This window comes from Pseudorasbora parva, chromosome 12 (genome assembly GCF_024679245.1).
Source record: "Pseudorasbora parva isolate DD20220531a chromosome 12, ASM2467924v1, whole genome shotgun sequence".
Taxonomy (NCBI): Eukaryota; Metazoa; Chordata; class Actinopteri; order Cypriniformes; family Gobionidae; genus Pseudorasbora; species Pseudorasbora parva.
Window position 1 is genome coordinate 5,161,324 of NC_090183.1, and position 21,429 is coordinate 5,182,752.

Here is a 21,429-nt window from a genome sequence, read left to right on the forward strand (position 1 = left end):
TTAACAAACATCATGAATCCATTTTCCAAACCATATTTTTTTTTCCCTGAATCACTATGGTACATCTATTATAAGTGTTTATTCAGACTATTTTAGACTGGTTTCGGGCAGTATACCACTGTGAAGTGACCTATTCCCTGCGTGACTCATTTTTATATTGAAAAACAGAGCAACTCTATTGCAAAATATCCTTTAAAAACCAAATATGTTAGAACTGACCTGTCTGTCTGTCATGCATTTCCTTTCATCATTTCACATTCACATTGCTTAATTCTTACTGAGGTGTGCTGCTGCTTGCCCACCAAACTGATGATGTCACTTCCTTGAGGATGCTCTCATTACAGGACTAGCTTTTGTTAGGGATAAAAAACTAAAAAACTATCAGAACAGAAACTGAGGAAAGAGATTTACATCTCTTTATATATATATATATATATATATATATATATATATATATATATATATATATATATATATATATATATATATATATATATATATATATATATATATATATATATACTACAATAATGTACTACAATATATATTAATAATATAATATACTCAACATTTTATCGTTTTTAAGTTAAATAAAGTATATATATTATAACTTAAAAACGATAAAAGTATATATATTATAACTTAAAAACGATAAAATATTGAGGTTAGTAGCTACAGAAGGCGTGAGCTGTAGTGTCCGCGAGCTCTTTACATGCCCGTGGGCGTGACACTCTGACGCGTCGCACCGGACAATAAAGACGCGCGTGAGTGAGAGACCGCGCGCACTGACTGAACACACACACACACCCCTGGATCACCGCAACATTACAGTATTAACATGGGTAAGTGAGTTTCACTCTATTTATGATTTTTTTTTAAACGTTAAGATGCTATAATGGAGACTTGTAATATTTGTTTGAATTTTTCAAATATTCATCGAGCCTATAATTAATCTGTTTTGAATAATAAAAAAGTAAACTTGTTCGGCAGTTGCCATATGAGTTTATCTCTACCTGTCTGATCTTTGAAACTTTTAAAGTGCAAATTAGGCTAATGCAAAAACCTTAAATCATATTAAATAATATATTTGAATAAAGCCAGTTAATTTGATGTTAGGTCTCCTGATTATTTCAGTGCATGTAGTGTCTATTGATTATTGTAATTTCATTCATTCGTTTTGTGTCTGTGATGGGTCAATCAGATGAGATGCACATGCTGTTTGTGTACAGCAACTCCTGTATTTATTCAGTCTTTTTATACCATATTGGTCGTGGATGTTAAATTTAGCAGTTTTACTGACTAGTTCTTCATCTCCACCCCTAAAGAATCTGAGAAAGTGTAGGGGAATGTGTAGGTCTGAGTGTAGGTCTGTGCTCTGAGTGAATAGTGTAAATAGTTTTACAGTTTGGTGTCTTTATATGGCATGTAATGAGTGTCAGGTTTATGTAGTGTGTCATGGTTTTCCCGTGTACTGTGGTTTCCACTGTTGTATGTTAACTTTGCTGCGTGTGTCTCAGTCAATGGGGTTCTGTAGGAGATGCAAACATTATGTCTTTTGACCCGCAGGCAGCTGTTTACCATGTGTTCCACTGAAAATATTTACTAAGGGTTATAGCCTACTGATTAAAATAGTACACCAGTGACCGAACCATAAATGGAAAATTAAAGCAAAGAATTGCATGAGGGAGGAGAGTCAAATACTTATTATTTCTCTCACCTACTTATAAAATCTGCCTTCACTTGTTTGTTATTCCATTTTATTCATCCGGTTGCTTGTTCATTGAAATGTGCAGTTTGGTCTAAATACACCAGATTCAGTCAGTCTGAAAGCTAAACAGAGGTGTGTAAGCCAGCGAGCGATGACACACACACACACACACACACACACACACACACACACACACACACACACACACACACACACACACACACACACACACACACACACACACACACACACACACACGTTGGTCTATGTGGTTTACAGGGACTCTCCATAGGCATAATGGTTTTTATACTGTACAAACCGTATTTTCTATCCCCTTACACTGCCCCTGCCCCTAAACCTACCCATCACAGGAAACATTCTGCATTTTTGCCTTTTCAAAAAAAACATAATTTAGTATGTTTTTAAGGCCATTTGAATTATGAGGACATTTGATATGTCCTCATAAACCACATTTATAGGGTAATACCAGTGTAATACCTATGTAGTTATACAAATTTGTGTCCTCATAAACCATATAAACAGGCTCACACACACACACACACACACACACGCACACACACACACACACACACACACACACACACACACGGATGGAGACGGCATCTCTTTAGATCAGCATTAAAGCTGTGGTAAAGATTACGACAGAGAGAAAACAGAAAACACCCCACTGCGCACATACCCCATTAAACAGGCAAACACACACTTTCTGTCTGGTCTGAGACTAATTTTCTCACCGCAGGGTTCGTATACAACATACTAAAGAGAGAAACTTGATCCGCATTCCTATGAGTCTCTATTTGCTGGATGAACCTTCACCTTTATCGCTATCCTTTCAGATACACAAAGACTAACCAAACTTTCCATTGATATCACGTAAGACCAATCACAATATTGTAGATGATGTGTTATAATGATGTAATTGCAGAAATTCCATCTCATTATTATATACATACATAAATGCATATTTTTTGTATCACCCATAACACTTAAGGGCACAAATGAAGGGCATCCTGAAACCAAAGATCTAGAGACATAAGATGTTAGTTTATCTTAACAAGACCTGAATATCAAGAGAAGGCTAGACATCGGTTGAGACATTTTTATACAAAATGTAATGTATTAAATATAAATACAATTTCGTCAAATTCAAATGTAAAAAGGCTCAATGAAAGGATGAAACGGGGAATGATTCATTGAGGTGATTGGAACCTAGAGGCAGTGTCAAAGGTCAATCAGTTCAGACATGTCTCAGTCAAGAGTCCTTGAAGACGGCATCTGTTAAACATAAACCACATGCTTCACATGAGCTGTGCATTCTTTACCAGATGCTCCTAGAAACATTTGTGCAGCTCAGTCCCAACAGACCTGGAACACGCAGATCAGATCCAGCACGTCATGTGCTCCTCGACCTGTGCATTGTGCATAAACTTCGCTGGAGAACACTGTACAATCGCATTGTTTTACTGATCGACTGAATCATGGCTTGATCGTGTGCTTTTTTAATAGTTTGCTTACAACTGACATGCTAATTGTGACTTTTATTCAAAGCACAGCAGGGAAAGTAAGTGAAATTCCCTTTCTCCCAGTGTGTTTTACCCTTCCTCAAGTAAATATACTGAAGTAAACAGAGCACAGAGGTCATTTGAATAGCATGCTTATAAATGATGGTCAGCAGATCAAGCAGTTTGCTCTAAATCTGGTAACGACAGATTTAGCAGAAACAAGGCGACAAGGTTTGTATTCTTAGAAGAACCTTGGAGTGTCATCATGCATAATTGGAGTGCTAATATATATTAATCACACACTACTTTAAGCATAAAATTAAGCATACACCCATTTATTTTGTCATCATTTTCTATATCCAGCAAAGTAAACAATCAGAAAACTATTTTGGGCAAGCTTCAAGTATCATCGGAGACTCCAAAATGACACCAAATAACCAAATATAAGGAGTCATATAATTATTTTATATGATACATATACAATAATATGTATCATATAAATATCATATATATAATATGTGTGATATAATACATGTATACACACCTAAGCACCCATGAAAAAAAAAACGTTACAGAATTCACAGTGTGTAGTGTGTGTACAGAGCAACAATTACAAGATTTTATTCATTTTAGACATTGTATAAACACTAACATTTGGAATGATGTTCCATCATTAGGTAACTATGTAGGAAGTAGGCCTAATGCAGGACAAATGAGCACCACTACATTAACACTTTATAGCTACTACTATATTTACTTTGAAACAAGCTTAACTAATCTAGCCTGACAAGCCTGACCCACATCAAGATGTTTGGTCTGGAAACTCACCATTGACAGCTCAATCCGAGGGGCGGATAAACGGTTGTCTTTTAAACTCCCTCTGCACGCGATAGGATAGCGCTACACCAACCAGAGCAACGAAGGTGAAACAGAGCTCGCTGACTGATTAAACATTCACCGTATCCGGTCGGCTAAACTACGAACACATCTTCCCTTCTTAAGAATGACTTCAGTGCCGTTCTTTGTTCTTTTCTCAGAGAAAAGCTTAACTCCAAGTCTTCCAGAGTCGCGGTCAGAGCTGATTCGAAAGACCGCTGCCGTTCGCCAGTTTCTGTGTTTACTAGAAGCACGCAAACGCAACTCGGCCGTCGTCATTATGGCCCCGCCCACCGACTCTATACACAATGTGATTGGCCCGGCAAGAGTTTGCCGTTTACAGCTCAGAAGTGTATTGAGATTTGCTAGACGACACTCACGGGCAGATTAGATTTGGTGCAGCTAGGGTGCGTCTAGATTTCTAGGCTATAACTAATCAGTAAGTAATATCAAATTTAGGACCGAGATAGTTCCTTATTAGTTAATCATTAATTACTGAATGAGTTTGGCTAACTATGGCAAATTATAAAGAATTACCAAATGAATCACAACAATAATGTGTCTGAGATGTGATCTGGCGTTTTTCACTTTAAAGTAATGGTCCAGATCATTTCCTGCAGAGTGATTAACACTTTACTGATTAGTGATGCCATTTATGACTATATTGAGAGTAAAAAAAGATGATTGATTATTACTGATTGTGATTACTTACTAATTGGTAACTCAGACAGATGCACTTGAGTCAAAAACACCATAGACAAACTTTTAGTTCACTTTTTATTGCATATTTTGGATAAATTTACATGTGGCAGTATGGCTCTGATCTAAATTCCCCATCCTTTTAATGAGCTCCATGAAAAGCCAAGACAGGGAACAGCAGCTTCCGGGGACAAACTTCCATATTTACAAACTAGGAAGGCATCGTAAATTCCCCATTTAGAAGAGAGCATGCATCAATGACACAATTGACATTGATTAAGTTAAACACAGTTAAGGGGGAGCTGGGGAGGAGGGGGGTTAGAGAGCAGCATGCAATGGAAGCAGCAAGCAAGCAGACTGAACTAAAGCTACACTTAAGAAGACGTCCTGTTTGAGAGTTGCCAATTGAGTGCATGGGCATTGGATCGGCTGATATGGGCGGGGTTGGAATTTTTCCAATCAGCTGATAGCCGAGCTTGACTACGTGGCCTGCCTGAACTAACGCAGATGCCTGATTTCTGTATAATTTTTTATAGTTGATAGTTCTTAATGAAGCCAGACTCATTCAGTAATCATTAATTTACCTAATAAAAAATGACCTCAGTCCAAGATTTGATATTACGTACTGATTAGTTAAGCTTGTTTCCATGTAAGTTATAGTAGCTATAAAGTGTAGTAGTACTCATTTGTCCTGCATAGTTACCTATCAATGTTGGAATATTATTCTAAACTTGTATAATGATCGTTTCATCATCGATAAAGTCAGGGATTTGTATACGATGTGCGTGGTCATGTTCATGCAGGTAGAGCAGTGAAGATCTTCATCCTCTTTTCTTTCAGCTCTGGACATCGGCACTTGGGATCTGGCGTGTAAGTTCAATAACACAGACCACCATACGGAGTTGAATGGCACGGATCGGCTGATCGTACGGCGAGGACAGGCCTTCATTATTAACCTGTATCTGAACTCTGGCTCTTATCAGCCTGGATCCAGTCAGCTGCACATCACTGCAGAGACAGGTAATGCAGCGGAACTGCACAGGAGCATGTGTTTACTGAGGAATTCTGAGTGTATTTTTGACATCAGGTTTGTTGACATGTCTTTGGAAATTTTTAAGTCTGCCTTAAATCCTTCCTAAACTAGCCTACGTTGGTTTTCCCATCTTAGCTGGATTAGCAAGTCAGCAAGCATGACTGCCTGACAAGTGCTCAAAACACCTTAAAAACCATCAAAACAGACCAGCCCATGCAGCCTGACCAGAGTAGTGACTGACCAGCTCCGCGTTTGGCCAGCTAAAGCTTTTTGTCAGTAGTAGGAATTTCTGAAACTCACTTTAACACTCAGGCTCACTGCTTTTTTAAATGGCTGTGGTAGCAATATGAAAAAGAGACCACTTTTTCCAAAGTTCTTTGTCATAATGACCCATTCTTCTCTATCTCCACATCCCTTTATAATAGTATGTAGGAAATTTCAGAAGCAATTGTTCAACTGTTTTACTTCCCAAAGAGATCAAGTTCATTCTTTATTAAAGAGATCAAGAAGTTGCTGTTGAGGATGAAGGTTAGCACCAAGAGCTGAGAGAGGAGATGCTGGAACTAGAGATAACATAGACATTACTAAACACAAAGGGAGGCAGCAGTGTGTAACCGCTGGAATACAGACAGGAAAAGCTCTGCTCAGACTTAGATAAGACTAATGTTACGAAAACAAGATCATCTGGCTCGTTTAACGGAATCTGTGACGAGATTCCGTTGTACATCGCCCATGTACATTTCTTAGAAGTTATCATTAGTTTCATATACAAAGCTATATGTTTAGATGAATATTCAGAAAAAAGGCTCACTGTCTCTCCTCGTCTTTCTTATTTGCACAAGCCAATGTATATACTATAAATCTATTTTATATGTTTAATAAGCACAAACCTGTCTTTTGCATGCAATGACAACTCCAAAACCAGGTGTGACCATGACAAGCAATTTGTGTGTCCGTCAGTCAATCAACAGACTCTGGGCCCTATCATAGACCTGCACAATACGCAGGCCATGACGCAAGTGCTTTTTTGATAGTTTTAGTCCAGCTCAGATATCATTTTTCAGCCCCACGTTGTTTAAATAGCAAATTCACTCGATCTCATCTGTTCACCCATTGGTCTGAAAAGCCAGCGGCCATATCACCCTGTAGCCCAAGACTGGTTTCCCACTGAAGCTAAGCAGGGTTGAGCCTGCTCAGTACCTGGATGGGAGACCAATTGGGAAAACTAGGTAGCTGCTGGTGGAGGTGTTAGTGAGGCCAGCAGGGGGCGCTCACCCTGTGGTCTGTGTGGGCCCTAATGCTCCAGTATAGTGATGGGGACACTGTACTGTCAAAGAGCACCGTCCTTCGGTTGAGACGTTAAACTGAGGCCCTGACTCTCTGTGGTCAATAAAAATCCCATGGCACTTCTCGTAAAAGAGTAGGGGTGTAACCCCGGTGTCCTGGCCAAATTCCCTCGATTGGCCCTTACCAATCATGGCCTCCTAAGAATCCTCATCCATCATCTGGTGTGTGGTGAGCGCACTGGCGCCTGCAAGTGGATGCTGCACACTGGTGGTGGTTGACGAGAGACCCCTGTCGTAAGTGTAAAGCTCTTTGGGTGTACAGTAGTACATATGAAAGTGCTATATAAATGCCTCATTCATTCATTCATTGAAAACAAGGTGTGTTCAGGCGTATTGTTGGCACGTTGCTATTTTGAAGAACTGAAAACGACGTTTGGACCATGTGCCTGCCACGCAGACTGTTTTGCTGTCGCCATGCGCTTCAGACCAAGCACTCAGATTGTTAAAATAGGGCCCAATATGTTTAATGTACGGTGTAAGATTTTATAGTGGGTGGGGCTACCCATAATGATGCTGCAGAAATCAATCAGAATGCACCATTGCATGTCACTTGTAACAGTTGTGACTGGTTTGAAAAAGAAAAAAAAAGATTGATGTTAAATTAAAGTGGGCATGAAATGGAAGTTGTGATGGTCTTTTCTTTCCCGGGTGTGAAGTATATATTCTGCTAAGAGGGCGGGGCTTGATTATGATTTCTTGGTGACTTTAAAGAAGACATCTGGGGCTGTATATTCACAAAACATTTCATCTTACCACTAAGAGTTCTCCTAAATGGCATAGTTCTCCTAAAAGTTCTTAGTTACAAGTTTTCTCTTAAAATCTACTATCTAACTTTTACTAAGGAGTAGAGAGAAGTCATAAGCTAAGAGTAAGGGCGGGGTTGACCTCGTTTCTATGGATGATGTCATCATGTTTGCTAACTATGACCACAGTGATTGGCTGATTGGGGAGGGTTCTCTGTCAGTGATTTAATTATAGAAATATTTTGTTAAAACGAGGTTTTATGTTGCTATATTCAAATAAGAATGTTGCCATATTTAAAGAAAGATTTTAAAATTAAAATGTTGCCATACTTAAATAAAGGTTTTAAAAAGCAGGCTAAGTGTATTAATTTAGGACGTGAACTAATTAATCTTGTATATGTTCAGCTAATTGTCAGACTTTAACATGTCTTCATCTCGAGAGATTGCATAATTGCAAATATTTGTATAAACTACGTCTATCTATTTTTATATTAAAGCTACACTGTTTAACTTTTTTAGTTTATTCTTAGCTAAAAACACTTAGTTCTTTCAAAAATATAAGTGCTCATTAATGTATATTTACTTCTTTCAAGTAATAAAGTATTCTCTTAAGTTTATAATATGCCATTGAAAATACATACGGGTGAGGGGTTCAAATGCTGGTCACCATGTTGCTCCTCCATCTTGAAAGTACATTAGCCAAAGAGGGACATACCCGTAAATTCAACCTTCGCCTTTCCCGTTTTAACACTTGATGAGTGTAATGGACGAGTTCGAACTTGAAGCCATGCTAATCTTGGACAAAATCGGCCACCGTAGGAGTTAAAATGAAATCGGAATTGAGAGGAACAGAAAATAATATTCACTGGATTGTTATATACCTTTTCCCCGCTAGATGGGGGAAAATATCGCACAGTGTAGCTTTAAAGAACCATTAATTATCACTATTGCCTCAATGTTGTGTAGTGTCTGTGGGCGGATTGCGGCAAGTTACAGCCATTAGGATTGTTTGTGATTTGGTCTTAGTTACTCAGGAGTCCTCTTGACGGATTTAGGAGCTAGTTTTAGTGCTAAAATGCTTTGTGAAGTAATCTTAGAGCAAAAATGTAGGAGTCCTAAAATTAGGACTGACACGGCCATTATTTTTTTCCTAAATCAGCAAGTTTGGAGCTACTTTTAGCCTTAAGATGTTTTGTGACTACTGCCTCAGACAGGCATTGTTTTCTTACACCCAGACAAACTAAAAGTCCCCTAATTCTTTTCCAAGAAAGATCTGCATATTGGCTGATACTTTTGTTTGAGTTATGCGGTTGTACTTACAGGAAATGTGGACCGAAGAGGGTTTTTATGGAATACTTCCAAATCTGAGCACATGGAATTCCAGTGTGTGCCCTTTAAACGCAGGGTCAAACACTCAATGAGACTTGAGGATCAGAGACTGAGGCCGCAGCTGTAGAACAATCTGACTGCTGTTTATGAATAAAAGAAAGGGGAATTTTGGTGTGGATATGGAGAAATCTCTTTAAGTTTAGAACAATGTGAACTTTGTGACACCATGAGAAGCCTAATAAGCTCAGATGAAACAATACATTCCTATAGACTCCTTCACGACGAATGAGGAAAGTTTGAACTGCAGCAAAGCAACATTTAAACCACGCTACATTATAGCAGATGCATTTTTCAGAGGATTCTTTTAAGATCCCAGATCTTCCCTAACGTTCTGGCAAGGGTCTCTCAAATGTTCTTCCAGTAACGTAATAGAATGTTTGTTTAAAGTTATCTGGCTGGTCAGTAATAATGTTCTCTAAATGTTATTAGCACAGAAATAGTTCTAACTGGTCACATTAGTCACATCAGCTGATCACATCTAACCGTCACATTATGCATATATAAGCTCCTTCAGTATTATCAGCTGCTATCGCATTTCTCCAGAGCGAATTACTCTCCTCCATCCCCAGCTCCTCCTCTTGTCAGTGAGGATTTGGCATTCTTATTCCCCCTGATTGAGACTAAATTCCCAAGTTAATCCAAACTATGATAACTGATCACTTGCTAAGTGATCCTGACAGAACCATTATTTATACATCATTCATGGAAGTTTTTTTTTTATGTTTCAGTTGGACATTTAGCTAATTTTAAATGTTATTACTAGTTTCAGAACATTCAAAGAACATTAAATGTAATATTCCCATAATGTTTAAAAGAATGAAATGTTTCCTTAATGTTTGTACAAGCAAAAAATTTCATAATGTAATAAGAACATTAGCAAAACGTTCATAGAACATATTTTTGTTAGCTTAGATTCGCCATCAGCTAGATTGTTCTGATGATTTTCTTCCACTGAGCTTGCTGCAATTGTGAAATGGGAAGTTGACAAATAAGCAGTAAAAATACGTTTTTTTGTAATACACTATTTTTTAAGAAAAAATGGATAGTGATGTAGTGTGAAGTCTGGGCTGTGTTCAGCGGTGGTGCGTTGAATGCCCTGTTCTGATGATGAAAGAGTTGCAACTATGGCAGCTGAGAAGGAAATTCTTTGTGTTCAGTTTGAAGAATTTTCAGAGCCTGATGAAATCGGTATATATGTGTGTGTGTGTGTGTGTGTGTGTGTGTGTGTGTGTGTGTGTGTGTGTAATACTGCAAAATACACTCGATGTTACAGTCACTGCACTTGCCATCCATGAATAAAAGAGAACAATAATATTCTCAGAACATTATTGTGATTCAACATTTGCCTCGCATTTCAGGATGAAAAGACAAACACGTCTTCTAATATCTTCAACTGTTGCGTATACTGAGCTGTAGCGGACACATTTGATAATGACTTTACTTGGATCCATTGTGCGAGCGGTCTATTTAATACTGCATGGCTGCTGACATTTTAGCTGAAATTTTAGACATCCACCAAACAAGAGAAAACGTATCTCAAACCCAGTTGCATACCGTTCAACCCGGAAACCATAGCAAACCGGGCCCCGGATTGACCTTGAACGTGCCCCTGGTGTGTGAGAAAATATTAGGGGTCACTATAACTTTTGCCAAATCTTTCAGTTTTTTGAAGATTTTTACTGAAGCTTTAGTGTGATAAACAGGAAAATAATGATCAATGATGCAAACAGAATTTAATTCTGCTGTAAAGCAATTTAAGACTAAGAATTTTAGGTTCAGTGTTGATTTAGTTCAGATCAAAAAGAAAAGAGCAAACGTTTGTCTCAGAAAATGGCATTCGTTTCTACGGTAGGATTGGTCAGTAACAAATGTGGTTGTGATGGTTTAATAGGCCCTCAGCCCGTGGAGCAGTACGGCACCAGGGCCGTCTTCGGCCTCAGTGATGAGATCGACAGCTCGCGTTGGAGCGCCGCAGTGACCAGTCCGCCAGCTGACACCGTCTGTCTTTCTATCTGCCCCGCGCCTGACGCTCCCATCGGCCGCTACGTCCTGACTCTAGATGGGCGCATCCAGTTTGAGTTCATCCTGCTGTTCAATCCCTGGTGTCCGAGTAAGTGAAAACAGATGCGTTTGGGTGTTCCACACACGTCTTAAGGTTATACACACATATCATGTTCCTTAAATTAACTGATGAATAAGATCTCTGCATACTCAACCCATAATCTGACTCACAGGAGATGTGGTGTACATGGACAGCGAGGAGAAACTGGCGGAGTATGTTTTGGCCCAGGATGGCATCATCTTCAGGGGCGATGCCGAATACCCCATCCCGTTAGCCTGGGACTTTGGACAGGTACCAACATCAACAATTACACGGGTTTATAATCTCATGATCTGAGAAACATTTCACATGTGTAAAGAAATACAAGAAATCATTTTAGTATTACTTCTACACTGTCATTATATATACAGTATATATATATATATATATATATATATATATATATATATAAAAAATTTCATAAACAATATTCCGTCAATGTCTATTTATATAATTTTTATTTCATTTTTAGTAATTTTAGCACTTCTAAAATTAGCTATGATTATTATTTTTATACTGTCATATTTATTATTTTGAAATAGTTTTTGCTTTATTTTCTTTATACATTTTAGTTCAAGTTTTCTGTTTTAAAAATATATATTTGTATATAATTGTTATTTCAGTTTTAGTCATTTTAGTGACTAAAGTCATTCTGCTTATATTATTTATTCTGTCATAATATTTTTAATTAGTTGTTTTCATTAAATAAATTAAAATGAAGATATAAAGTTTTCTTCAGTGTTTTATTTGTATTAGTTTTTTTATTTATTGAATATTTATTTCAGTTTTAGTAATTTTACTACTTAAACTAAATGAAAATTTGAATTTGTCTCTTGGCAACTGAAATAAAGTAAGTTTAATCTTTCATCTGCTCTTCCACTGAAAAACGTTGGGCAATGTTCATGTTGAGATGTTGAGATCTCTGGTTTTTGAATGCAGAAGTCTGACACACTGTTGAAATCTAGCGAAGACCCATGTGTGATTACAGCGGTCTTTTCCTCAGGCAAAACATCTGAGAAGCAGGATTTTCAGATTGTGCCCTCCATTTCATCTAATTACTTGCTGGATCTCAGATCATTCTTTCCTACAGGCATTTTAGGAACTGTTTTAGTGAAGCAAAGTGTGCAAGAGTGTATTGTTTGCACATGTTGTAACTGTGTCTCTGTTGTGTTTTGTCCTGTAGTTTGAGGAGGGCATACTGGACACTTGTTTAAGAATCCTTGACATGAACCCTAAACACAAAAGGAATCCTGGGAAGGACTGTTCTGGACGCAGAAACGTCATTTATGTCACACGAGTGCTCAGTGCTATGGTCCGTACACATCACACGAAAAAGGAAAACATTAAAAAAAAAACATTAAAATGTTTCTTGATCAGCAAATCTGCATATTAGAGTTAATATTTGCTGCTTTAGAATTTGGCCAAAACAATATATTTTATAATGCAGCATAATTATATCATTAATGTTTAGATAATTTGATATCTAGGTATGCAGTTCACTACTTTCTGAAACAAAATTATAAATGTTTTTCTGTGATAAAGGAACTATTTACTCATTCATTGATTTCCTTTAAGTTTCAAGACAGTGGAAGGATTTAGGATGATTTTTTCCTGCTCAGATTAACAGCAATGACAGGGATGATGGCGTCCTGGAGGGCTGCTGGAAAGACACGTTTGATGGTGGCGTGAGCCCTATGTCCTGGAGGGGAAGCGTTCAGATCCTGAGGACGTGGTACAGCACTTCCTGTATGGGAGTGAAGTATGGACAGTGCTGGGTCTTTGCAGCAGTCGCCTGTACAGGTATAACCTAAACCTATCAGATAATGTAGTGCTTCTCAATGAGGGGGTCGCATTTGGAAAAAAACTGGTTACCTACTACTGTGACCTGCTGATCTCCTAAAGGGACTTAGCAAGTTACATATAATCAGATATAGTACAACATATGCGTATTTAAGCCTCTTCTCGCTCTGACTGAGTAGATTATCTGAATGTGCACTTCCTCGAATTGGTCAAATGGTGAAGATAAAAATTTGAGATGGGAGAAAAAACCTGTTTGCAAAATGTTTGTTCCCCCGAGAAACTTTTGATTCCAAGAAACTTGCGTTAACAAAGAACACAAAAGTTTCTCAGAGAAACAAAAAACATTTTGGGAGCGAATGCCAAGTTTCTCAGGAGAATGCAAAATGCTTCAAAATGTTCACGTTCCCCTGAGAAACGTTGCGTTCCAAGAAACTTTGCCAAAACTAAATTGCCAAAAGTATTTGGACACGCCTCCAAATCATTGAATTCAGGTGTTCCAATCACATCCATGGCCACAGGTGTGTAAAATCAAGCACCAGGCATGGAGACGCTTCTACAAACATTTGTGAAAGAATGAGCCGCTCTCAGGAGCTCAGCGAACTCAAGCGTGGTACTGTGATAGGTTGCCAACTGTGCAATAAGTCCATTTGTGAAATTTCCTCACTACTAAATGTTCCCCGCTGAACTTAGCCACGAAGTGGTAGACCACTTAAAATCAGTGTGGGATCAGCGCATACTGTGGCACAGTGCGCAGAAGTCGCCAACTTTCTGTCAATAGCTCAATAGCTACAGACCGCCAAACTTTGTGTGGCTTTCAGATTAACTCAAGAACAGTGTGTGGAGAGCTTCATGGAATGGGTTTCCATGGCTGAGCAGCTGCAGCCAAGCCTTACATGACCAAGTGCAATGAAAAGCATCGGATCAAATGGTGTAAAGCATGCCAAGCATGCTTCAGCATACCAAGAGATTTTGGGCAATTTCATGCTCCCAACTTTGTGGGAACAGTTTGGGGATGGCCCCTTCCTGTTCCAACATGATTGCACACTAATGCACAAAGTGTCGGTCCATAAAGACATGGCTGAGCGAGTTTGGTGTGGAGGAACTTGACTGACCTGCAGAGAGTCCTGACCTCAACCCGATAAAACACCTTTGAGATTAATTAGAGCGGAGACTGGGTCCAGGCCTTCTTATCCAACATCAGTGCCTGGCCCAACAATTGGCTTCTAGAAGAATGGTCAAAAATTCCCATAAACACACTCCTTAACCTTGTGGAAAGCCTTCCCAGAAGAGTTAAAGCTGTAATAGCTGCAAAGGGTGGACCAACTCCATATTAAACTATATGGATTAAGTCTTTAAAGTTCATGTGCATGTAAAGGCAAGCATCCCAAAACTTTTGGCAATATTTTGTATCTTAACCTCCAAAGTGGAGGGGCAAAATTGTATGGATACATTTAATCTGTAATTTGGTAATATACTTAAAGATATTATATATATACAAAAGTGTAAATGTTCCTATTCTGGCATGTTAATAATGGTAACATGCACTTTATTTTACAGTGGCCTTTTTACATGTTACATATAGTTTCTATAGTAAATACTATAAATACAACTAAACCTTATCCTAACCCTATAGTAAGTACATGTAGTTAATTACTATTACTCAGTAAATGTGTAATTACACAGTAACAAGGATACATACCTTTTGCATCTTATTTGGCCTATGCCATTCATTATTTTGTTTCATTCATTTCATTTCAATACTTTTGTATGACAAATAGTTTTGGTTCAGCATTACACATCCGGTCAATGTCTAAAGGAAAACCAGTTGAGATCCTGTGCATTATACTGAAAAAAACAAGAGAACTGAGGAACAGAGAAATGCAGACAGATGACGCAGGTTTTTGTGTTCGTCCTCAGTGTCTCGCGCTCTAGGAATCCCATGCAGGGTGGTAACAAACTACTATTCCGCCCATGATACCAACAGCAACCTTGTGATCGAGCGTTTCGTCAACGAGAAAGGTGAAACGGACCGCAGCACCAGAGATATGATTTGGTATGAAGAATGAATTCTTTTAAAACACTTTTATATAACTATTTATAAAATCAATATGTGATTGTATAATGTTTTTCTGCTGAAGGAATTACCACTGCTGGGTTGAGTGTTGGATGACCCGACCCGACCTCGCTCCGGGTTTTGACGGCTGGCAGGCGAGTGACCCGACGCCACAGGAGAAAAGTGAAGGTGTGTAGATGGCTCTCTTCTTCCTGTCATACAAGAAATCTTCAAACTTAAAGGGATAGGTCACCAAAAATAAACATTCTGCACCACAAATTTTTGTCTTGTTTTCCTATATAAATATATATCTATACATTTTTAAAGGTGTCATGGTTTTAAAGGTGTCAATTTTTTATACTGTTGTCTGAGGTACAACTGAGAACTAATGACGTTCACATGGTTTTTACATTAAAAAACATCATAACTAATAAGTAATAGGCTATTTTCTACACTGGTTTTGAGGCTCTCTCCTGAACGCTGGGTTTTGATGGGCATGACACACTGGAGACTTGGAAGTAAACGCCCACGGCTAGGATTGGATAAGATTTCAATTTTAATGAGCTTCTCCTGTCAGTTTGCGTGAGGGAGGGATTGTTTTGAAAGCGGCCATAATAATTCTCTGACGGGGCTCAGTCTCAAAACGTATTCATCAAACAAACACAATGATTTATCTCTCATCCACCCGTGATTTATTTAATTTTTTTATTACTTGGCCTGCCCGATCCGTGGATATAAGTGCGAACCACACACACGCGCGCACACTTTTCAAACACAACGGTGTTATTTCACTATTTGAGATTCACCGGCCTGCCAACGGAATTATTTTGGTAGCCTGTCTGGAAAACACATAAGATAGCCCCGGGACGTTGGGCTTTGGGAGCCCCGGGAGTCTGATCTCGAATCTCAATGAACCAACAAATAAGGGATTCCCCAGCCTGTGACAGCGCGCTGCATGCTCTGTTAGACACGTCACGTACACATAATCAGTACAATCTGTAACAATCGCATATAAAAAAACATGCTCACATAAGTGTGTACAATATTAGAAGGCACAGCATTGTGTTTTAATCTAAATATGTCTGCAAATCCTGACATATGTCACCCTGTTTTGTTTAGAAATGATTATCTTGCTATTTTCGGTGTGTTTATTGCTCGTTTAGCTCCTCGAGTCGCTGGGCAAATCTTCAGAAGCAGGCTTACACATTTATCTGTAGCGGCAGTGTTTCCCCCTTCTAATACGTCATTGATTTGAGAGCCTCGTTTACTGAGCCTGGTGTCTATTAAAGCTTTTCTTTGACTAACAATGAATTTTTCAGCTCTGACACTTACAGGATAATCTTATATTACCATGACCTTTAATATATCAAAAGCTCAAGGGAAAGATGATTTCTCAATTCATCACCCCTTTAAATCAATATACATTTACTTTGAGAAGCAGAATGACTTAAGGATATGTCTTGTTTGTTAAAATATTTGAATTTTATTAAACATTTAGTGTTTTTATGCTTAAAACAAGACAAAATATGTCAGTGGATAAATCAATAAAATGTACTGATAAATCGATAAAACTTAACAATAAATCGATAAAACTTAGGGTCTAGATGGATGGATAGATATTTTAACCCTAGATTTGAAAAGAGATACAAATCAGATTTGAATTTGAACAGATTTAACAAAAAATAAAGACAACTCTGTTTCCTCACAGGCGTGTTCTGCTGCGGGCCGGTTCCTGTGCGGGCCATAAAAGAAGGAGAGCTCACCCTAAAATATGATGCACCGTTTGTGTTTGCGGAGGTTAACGCAGACTTAGTGTACTACCTGAAGTATAAAGATGGGAGCACAAGAAAAATCGTGAGTGAACAAAAAGTGGGACAAAAGATCAGCACCAAGAGCGTAGGCCGAGATGAGAGAGAAGACATCACACACCTGTACAAATATCCTGAAGGTAGGAATAAACATACAAGTGCACTTCCGTTCAATACAGCTCAGTATGGAGGTTTATTTTACGATGACCACTTCCAGGTTCTGTGGAGGAGAGGCAGGTTTTTGAGAAGGCAAACCACCAGAACAAGTTGCAGCAGCAGAAGCCGGCAAACAGCGGGCTACACATCACCATTAAGCTGTCGACCGGGATCAGGAAGGGCTGTGACTTCGACGTGTTCGCAATAGTGACGAATAACACAGAGGAGGATAAGAAGTGCCGTCTGGTGTTTGCGTCCCGCGCCGTGTCTTATAACGGAGTTGTCGGCCGAGAGTGCGGCTTTAAAGACCTGCTCAATGTGGAACTGGCACCGGGAGGAGGTGGGCGGCCTGAATGGATTGTATGTGTGATTCAGAATGCAAAGACAAATGCATACAAACAAGCCTAAGCAATTTTGTGCACAGACATTTGATAAACACTTGCCCCAATTAAGTACAGAGGTTGCTTTGAGTGTGTATATAATGCCTGCTAGCAATGCATTGGCACAAAGTATTAGCATATACATGCACAAAGTATTAGTAAAGTCATTGTAATGCATGGCTTAGTGTGGTTTATGGCTTTTGTAGAACAGAGGGAATGGCTATTTTTTAAATAAAAGGTTATTTTAAATAGATATAGATAGTTATCCAATATTCAATTAATTCTATATTTTTTGTTTTATTGTTAATAAAAACAATCATTTTTGGTTACAGTTTTATATATATATATATATATATATATATAAAATATATATATATATATATATATATATATATATATATAGGTGTGTGTGTGTGTGTGTGTGTGTGTGTGTGTATTTATATAAAATATTGAAGTAATATTTAACAGAATTGATAGTACTGACTTTTACATATTATTTTTAATAAATTGTGTACATGGTTTAATTATTAGTAGTTACTTAAATTTATTTATTATTATTATTTTTATTATTATTATATGTATATCATAATATTAACCATAATTAATACTGACTTTCCATTTAATATTTTTGAATAATTCTTTGATTATTTTGTGTCTTCACTATATTGTGTGTTTGTTCTAGAGAGGAAGGTTCCTCTGAAGCTGAACTACAGTAAATACTGTAATAACCTAACGGAGGACAATCTCATCCGTCTGGGTGCTCTGCTGATCGACTACGGCACCAGGGAAGCCACCATGGCCATGCGTGACGTCGTCCTGGACGACCCCGATATCAAAATCAGGGTACGACGATCACAAGTGGACATGACAACACCAGATGTGCACAGACTATCAGATGCATGTTGACGTATGTGTCGTTCTAGATTCTGGGAGAACCCAAAGAGAACCGTAAGCTGGCGGCAGAGCTCACCTTACAGAACCCGCTGCCTGAACCCTTACAAGGCTGCTGCTTCACCATAGAGGGCGCCAACCTCACAGGCGGCAGCAGCATCACAGAGAAGTAAGAACACAAACCGTCTTTAGTAGAAGTGAGAGGCGATAGCTTCATACATACTGATTAGTTTTAGTAATCAGCTCAAAGTGCCCCTATTATGCTTGTTCAGGTATTGCCTTTCATGTAGTGTGTAATAAAGCTGTTTCTGAAAATAAAAGCTCTGCAAAGTATCAAAGATCAAGTGCAGAAAAATTTAGTTATTGTCTCCCAAAAGAAAGAAGCGATTCTGAGCCGAAAAGAGTCGTCGCTAATTACAGTCTTACTTCCTAATTTGCATAATGCCCATCTATGCTCTTTATTGGCTGTCAGCAAAGAGCGTCCACTTTGCCCCGCCCTCAAACACTGTAGTTGTCGCTGAGACTGGAAGAGTTTGGTTCGTGTTGTTCATGTGGAGAAGACGCTGTTTTCTGCTGACAAAGCAAATCCACTGATGAGATTGATATGGTAAAACCAACGGCCTCATTACTGTTCAATTCACTGCGTATCAAGAGCTGAGATTCAGATATGATAATGAGCTTTGGTTTCCAACACATGCTGTAAGCGGTCAACCAATCACAACTGACTGGGCTGTCAGACCAATCAGAACAGAGCAGCTTATGGAAAGGCGGGGTTTAGAGAGAAGTGAATCTTGGAACGAACCATTTCAGACCCTGTTAAATAAAAGAGCTGATGCTGCCATGAATATTATTAGAAAATTAAAACTATTGTAGGAGACTCCCAAACAAAATTAGTAGCCTTTAAAATACCATAAAAGGGGTACTTTAAATTATTGTTTGTGTGTGATATATAGAAGTCTGGGGCTTCCATCTACATATTTTATGTACATTTTGGGATCTCACTCTAAAATTTGCTGTATGGAAGCACTAAGATACTGACTAATGGGTCCTGCACACTGTGCGATTTTTCAAAATCCTTTGCGAATGTCCCTTGTCAGACTGTACGAACATGATCGCCATGTCACACTGTAAGATCTCAGTTGACCTTAATGTCAGACTGCACGATAGTGAAGGTGCGCTAAAAACGGACGCACGCAAGAAAACTCACCCGGAGTTTTATATCATCAATGAATGATGCGTTCAGTGACAGTGAGCTGCATTACACGCGGGACTGAAATGCTGGCTACAAAGAAATCTCTAGCTCTCGTTTTGGTCATAGTTTGTCTTGAAAAACGGAGATATTTGACTGTCGTCGTAGGAGAAGTCACACTGCAGGATTGTGTGCCAAATCTTCTGACACTGCCAGAATTTCGTCTGAGGTAAAATTTGATCGCAGCGCTCATTAATCGGCTGCCGGTGAAAATGTCAAACTAACGACCAAAGACGTCAGATTTTAGCCTAGGATCAGAGGAATCTTTTAGGATTTGCTAAATTTGTCCCAGACGGCCAAATCGTGGCCAAAATCGCACAGTGTGCACCCGGCTTAAGATAGCACTAAGACAGTTCACAAAATGCACAAACACTGTCCTTTACAGTGTGCTAAACCAATAATATAAGATAACTACATGGGTGGTTCAGAAAACTAATAATTATCCACTTGTTGTAATACTCAATTGGTGTAAAATTAATTTTCATTTAGAAATAAATTTCACAAATGATTACAAGGAAACGTTGGGTAACACTGAATTAAACATGACATTTGGAAGTAGAAAGACTGAAGTTATTTTCTCAAATAAAACATATTCTATCTTTGTTTTAGGTAAAACTTTATTTTTACAGTGTAGTATGTATATGCAGAACAGGACTGTAAAATAAAGTGCTACCCATACATTTATATGCTCGATTGCGATGGAAAATGTTTATTTGGCAAGAAGATGTGCATAAACTATGCCGAAAACACATTTAACTAATAAATTCATGATGTGCATTAAAGTCTTTGCCTCAACTAAACATGTGATTGAATAATTTACCATCAGTCCATTATCAGCACATTGCATCTCAGCTGTTCTGTTAAACGTACTCGTTAACGCCCCAAAATCCCAGATTTTTAAAGTGGTCTCAGAGTTGAACCGACTGAACCTTTAAACACAGCGAGGATACGCCACACACAGCTCTCTGCTTATACTGTTTAATAGAATATATTTGAATAAACACTATTGAGACCAGAAATATGAAAAGAGCTGAATCTGTAATATTTGTAACGTGTAAATATTTATTCGTCTCAGGCTGGAGTCCACCATCGAACCTGGGCAGGAGGCCAAAGTTAAAATCTACTTCACTCCCACTCAGTCCGGCCTGCGCAAACTCGTGGTGGATTTTGACAGTGACAAGCTGGGCCACGTTAGAGGATACAGGAATGTCATCATCGGAAAATGAGTCTTCGCTGATGAAAAATGCAATGTGATATCATCTATTTTCCATGTTCTCATCATTATTTAGAGAGCATCACAATATCTTTTATATACTGTATTTTTCTAAGAAATGTGAAAAGCCAAGACCTCACAGAGTGGTTCTGGCTTCTTAGCAGTGCATACTCTACACGCACCGCATGTTTTTAAGCAAAGCACACAGTATGCAGTCTTTTTATTTTTCGGACATTGGAGCATGCACATTGCTGGATGTGTGTTTGGAGCCACATTGCATTGTGGAGAATATTATGGCCTAATAAGAGAACAAAACAAAAGAATGAAAATGCAAAGAAGATATGGTAGTGTGGGATTTTCAGATGAGAGAGTAAACATTATATATCTTTTATGCTTTTGCTTCAGATATATTTTTATATTCAGCTGTAACCTTTTCATTAAAAAAATATGCTATAATCTTG

General features: G+C 38.4%; 1 protein-coding gene across 1 annotated transcript; it reads left to right on the top strand.

The window, feature by feature from the left end:
- The first annotated feature begins 754 nt into the window (after positions 1-754).
- tgm2b (transglutaminase 2b) lies at positions 755-21,429 on the top strand. Its single transcript, XM_067458851.1, has 13 exons — positions 755-842; positions 5,647-5,826; positions 11,209-11,427; positions 11,552-11,670; positions 12,602-12,730; positions 13,038-13,218; positions 15,136-15,271; positions 15,357-15,460; positions 16,980-17,219; positions 17,297-17,575; positions 18,298-18,458; positions 18,539-18,675; positions 20,831-21,429. Exons 1-13 carry the CDS (start codon positions 839-841, stop codon positions 20,979-20,981), a joined length of 2,040 nt encoding a protein of 679 aa, XP_067314952.1. The 5' UTR covers positions 755-838; the 3' UTR covers positions 20,982-21,429.

What these genes read in the sequence shown, in the direction of transcription:
- tgm2b (XM_067458851.1), top strand. An exon ending in GTTCAATCCCTGGTGTCCGA is followed by an intron (nt 11,428 to 11,551) that starts GTAAGTGAAAAC and finishes TCTGACTCACAG; the next exon opens with GAGATGTGGTGTACATGGAC. An exon ending in TGCAGCAGTCGCCTGTACAG is followed by an intron (nt 13,219 to 15,135) that starts GTATAACCTAAA and finishes GTTCGTCCTCAG; the next exon opens with TGTCTCGCGCTCTAGGAATC.